The sequence below is a fragment of the Magallana gigas genome, chromosome 2 (genome assembly GCF_963853765.1).
Source record: "Magallana gigas chromosome 2, xbMagGiga1.1, whole genome shotgun sequence".
Classification (NCBI taxonomy): Eukaryota; Metazoa; Mollusca; class Bivalvia; order Ostreida; family Ostreidae; genus Magallana; species Magallana gigas.
The window spans coordinates 51,420,911-51,425,689 of record NC_088854.1 but is presented as its reverse complement, the minus strand read 5'-3'; the positions used below and the strand labels follow the sequence as shown (position 1 = coordinate 51,425,689).

The window sequence follows — 4,779 nt, the reverse complement described above, 5'->3', positions numbered from 1 at the left end:
GACAAAGCACAGATGAATAGCACATTGTCAGCATTCTGTCAGCACACAGCACATATATGACTAACAGTCAGACAGTATACAGTCAGACAGCACACTGACAAACAGCAAAGTCAGGCACAGTCAAAGTCAGCACACATGCAATGCACAGAGAGCGCACAGTCAGATAGCACACTGACAAACAGCAAAGTCAGGCACAGTCAAATTCAGCACACATGCAGTGCACAGAGAGCGCACAGTCAGATAGCACACTGACAAACAGCAAAGTCAGACACAGTCAAATTCAGCACACATGCAGTGCACAAAGAGCGCACAGTCAGACAGCACACTGACAAACGGCATACTGTCAGAAAGCACATAGACAAAACTATAAAGAGCGCAAATAGCAAACTTTAAAAAAAAATTTGGCTCACACCCAAACACATTGAATTACATTCAGTGTACAAATGAAATATTACTTGCATTGAAACTACTTTGGAGATTTATTAAGGATACTATTATAAAAAGGTATCAAAATAAAGATATAAAGTCCAATAAATAAAAAGCTGCTAATGATGTACATCAGAGAGATATGACACTAGTCCGTGTATCCATCCGGCCAGTTAACCAGAAGTTGAACCAGTTATGAATAATGCCTTGGTTATACACATTCTTTGTCGCACAAAGACCATGTCTGAGCATGTTTCTCTTGGATGCTATGTGGAACTCTTGAGAGGTCAGGTTCTGGCTAATCAACAGGAACTGGAATAGCAGACCGAACAGCATGCACGTGGCAGCCAGGAAAGCATAGCAGGAAGCCACAAAGCTTGCCGAAGTCCTGTGTGAAACCATTAAACAAATGAGTGTCACGTTCTAATAGTGTAATATTATCATACTGTCTCGTATATAGTTACAAATCAAACAACTGGCTCAGGGGTCATAAAAATAATATAAGCTAACATTTGATCTTAATCTCACTTTTGCAAATGGAACATATTGATAAAAATAAAATCATGTACATTGTTCTAATCAAATGGAGCTTACCAAATTTTATGGCCCCACAACTGGATCATAAAAATCAAAAGTTTTACATTCATATATAACTGAAAGACATGATTTTAAACATTTATAAAATTCACTAGGCTTTTGCATTAATTTCACATTAATCAACAGTTTATTAACAGTTTGGGTTGTTTTAAAAACTTACTGTAAATCAATGTAGAGGAATCGGCAATCATTGGGCAGAAGGAACCAATCAAAGTACATCTTAGGAGTGCAGAGGGTCGTCATGGAGAGATGGGCTCCATAGTAACCACAAAACACAAACAGGATCATGGAGAGAATGAAGCTGCGGTGGTTGTCTGCTCCTATACAAGCGTCAATCCTGGAAAACAAACTTCTACTTCTACAAACAGTCAAAGAGACACTTTTGATGAACATCTTTGTTTACCATCTTTGATTTAGAGGTACAGAATCCCCAGTCTTTACATCATATCCATTAAAGTTTGTAAGTATAGGGTATTTGACTACATCAGACTTTATTCTTTAAAAACAAGACAAACCACCACTGTAACTGAGCTCTTTAATACATGTATACAATTATTGCTTGCTTTTTTTCCTTAGGAATGATACCATGATTTGGCAACCTTCAAGGAATAATAATTGTAACATTTTTGGAACTTCCCAATCCACTTCCTTAGCCCAGTGTAGAAAAAAATATATTGGCCATATATTTACAGGGAACTAAATATTACATTTTATTATTTCTATAATTTGGAATATCAGCTAATCATAGAGCAAGGACTTTTCAAAATTACACAAAATAACATTAGTATAGACTAAAAACTGATGACAATAAGCAGATATACAAGTGTAATAAATATTTTATTGACCAGACCTAGAAAACTGGGATTCTTCTAATATATTTATGGATATGACAGAGAAGATTTGAGAGACGAACATGCTTTACACACATTACAATGACAGATCTAAGCATTGGAATTCCTCACTTCTATCTATAGATACATCTATGACACTTACCACACACAATGATGATCACGGACAGACACACAGGCTTTACACACGTTACAATGACCGGACCTTGGAGGTTTTTTCAGGCTACAATTATGGCACCACGTGACCAGTTTTCCATCTGCAAATATTTATAATTCTATAACAATGTCACAAAAAACAGAACCCTAAAAGTATGAAAGATTAAACAAAATGTGTCAATATGTTTCAAATGCCCTTTGCTTAAAATCTTAAACATTTGTTTGTTTATGTTTGTGAAACAGGTTATTTACCCAAGTTGAAAAAATTTAGAGGTAGAACTGGTGTATTAGTTTTGACAGTGGACAGTACTCTTGTGACATAACTGTAGAAGATCTAAGTTACCTATATCTAACACTGGGTAAAAATATGTGTTACTGCCCATCTTGTGGCCATTATTTCAACAAATATGTACAAGTTATTCCCCTTCGAATGTTCTGTGTTGTTTATAGCATAATAGATGCATTAGTCTTTCTTTGCATCAACAAACATAGATTGATTCCAGCTTCTGAAAGTGTTAATTTAACACACCTGATATTGGCCTGGAGTCGACCCATTTGACATCAGACTCTGACAAATCCTCCACTGTCATTTCCTCCAAACTGACCTTGACATTTTCATCAGTGTATACAACTCTTCGGTCCGACTGTATTGGCTTTTCAAAGTTTTTCTGCCTCTTCGAGGACTTTAAGTACGGCACATTCAATTTAGTTCTTACAAAATTATAAAACATGAGAAACATAGCAGTTAAAAGCAGCAAGTGTTCCCACAGAAGGATTTCACGGAAACCAACCACACACGATTCAAACACCACAAAGATGGTCACTACCGACATCAGTCCCCAGGAGTAGAAGAACAGAGTTCTTTCTCGTTTCGTGTTCCTCTTCCACAGTCGGTAAAACCACAATAGAAATACAGGCATGATAGATAACATAAGAACAGTCATTACTGGACCCAGAGTGGCAAGGAACAGACAGGTCGGAATGGTGATTACAGGAACGACGACGTCCAGTCGTAGCTTCACAGCCCCCTGTCCCAGAATTCCCGGTAATCGGCAGCGATCCTCTAGGGTTTTGAAGAGTCTTTCCATGGTCTCTTGGGGAACACTCTGACAAGTTATACACCTGGGAAATAGCATACCATGATCAGCTACAGAAATTTTTGAAAACATTTATCTGAACTAATTTCATCTTGGGAAACCAAGGGTATATGATCATTGTTCTACTTTACAATGGAAGTGAAATTCTTGGCTTATGAAGAATTTTTTTTTGGAAAAAAAATGCAAAACGTTTGAAATAAATTTCAATCAGAAATACTTGTAATGAGGACATTTTGTTAACCAAAGTTGTGATAACAGAGTGCTTTGGTTTTAAACAATGTTTCCTAGTCTACAGTATTACAGAAATTATTTTCCTAAATAGTGTTTTTAAAAATAAATTCAAGAATAACTGTACCATAGTCATAACACTGGTTAGTCATCATTAATTTTAAGGGATCTAAATAATAAAATAGTAATGTACAAATTACATGTATTATTAATTACAAATAAATACATCAAGTCAACTGGCTCATGACAGAAATCTGTAAAAAACATTTTTACACAAGTACATTGCTACTTCTAAAGTATAACCCACAAATACTGCTGTTGAAAAAACACAAATAGGAAATATTTTCACTCTTCAAAGGAGTACAGGTTGACTAAAACTCAATAAACAACAAAAACTGATGCAATATTCTAATGAATAGTTTTATCAGCAGGTGCCCACCTTTCTGCAGCTTGGTCCAGAGCCTCACAATCACAACAGCATGCCAAGATGTGGCTCCTATTTCCTTGGTTGTTCTCATACTCGCAACAACACAGGCCCTCTGTGCTAGAGTTATGTCCCTTCATTAATCACATCTTCTTATGCCTACAAAAAAAATAATTAATGAACTTACTCAACTTTGCACAATTTTGCCATAGACTATGGAAAAATAGTCTAATGTTGAGTTAGTGCAGTAAAGTGTTATTGACAGTGCATGGGTAAAATCTTGCCAATTGATATTTGGCCATTAGTTTTGTGAACCTTATGAACGTTACAGAATAACTGAAAACTGCATATGGACTTTAATTTTTGTTTGAAGTTACCAAGTAGGGTAAAAAACCACAGTGTAAATGGGATACTGTTCATCACTTCAGTTCTTGTATCACTGTAATTTACCATCAAAACTTACCTCAAAAATCAGTAATCAGTATTAAGCCTACTTAAGACAAGAAAGAAATACCATTTGCTATAGCAGGTTTTTTTTCTTCTTTAAGATTGTTTCTCCCTCCCCAATAACAAATGAAAAGGTAGCCTTGGAGCACTTACATCAGAAAACAGACCAAAATTTTATTAAATGCGTTTTATTTATAATTTTCAATAAGACCTCTCAAGGGGACATACATTTATATAGAGGAATGGATATAAATGCATCGCATTTCAAAATGAAGCATGGAAGGAGTAAAAATCAAAGTGACTAGGGACATTACTCTAGATACACGGTGGACAATATTTACATCCTGTTATATTAGGCAACTTTGGCCCTCAAAACTCAGAATTTTTCATCACAACCAGCTCATTCTTTCATATGTAACTTACTAGAATCATGTATAATTGGTGGGTTAGCTGCGACATTACAAAGACCACATGACTAAAGTATGACGGATGTAAATCTGACTCGGAGTCAATGATCACCAACACACCTGGGTGTATTCTATCTATCTCCTCTTTT

General features: G+C 35.8%; 1 protein-coding gene across 1 annotated transcript; it reads right to left on the bottom strand.

Annotated features, from left to right (window-relative positions):
• Positions 1-509: 509 nt before the first annotated feature.
• Positions 510-4,779, bottom strand: LOC105334547 (palmitoyltransferase ZDHHC23). Its single transcript, XM_011438051.4, has 6 exons — positions 4,647-4,779; positions 3,792-3,935; positions 2,557-3,149; positions 2,017-2,128; positions 1,184-1,360; positions 510-814 (listed from the first exon to the last, which is right to left on the bottom strand). Exons 2-6 carry the CDS (start codon positions 3,914-3,916, stop codon positions 559-561), a joined length of 1,263 nt encoding a protein of 420 aa, XP_011436353.3. The 5' UTR covers positions 3,917-3,935; positions 4,647-4,779; the 3' UTR covers positions 510-558.

Excerpts from the sequence above, each read along its gene's own strand:
- LOC105334547 (XM_011438051.4), bottom strand. The coding sequence starts at position 3,916 with ATGAAGGGACATAACTCTAGCACAGAGGGCCTGTGTTGTTGCGAGTAT. Across the intron at positions 3,150-3,791 it reads CTGGACCAAGCTGCAGAAAG|GTGTATAACTTGTCAGAGTG; the intron begins GTGGGCACCTGC and ends GCTATTTCCCAG. Across the intron at positions 1,361-2,016 it reads CGTGATCATCATTGTGTGTG|GATTGACGCTTGTATAGGAG; the intron begins GTAAGTGTCATA and ends TTTGTTTTCCAG.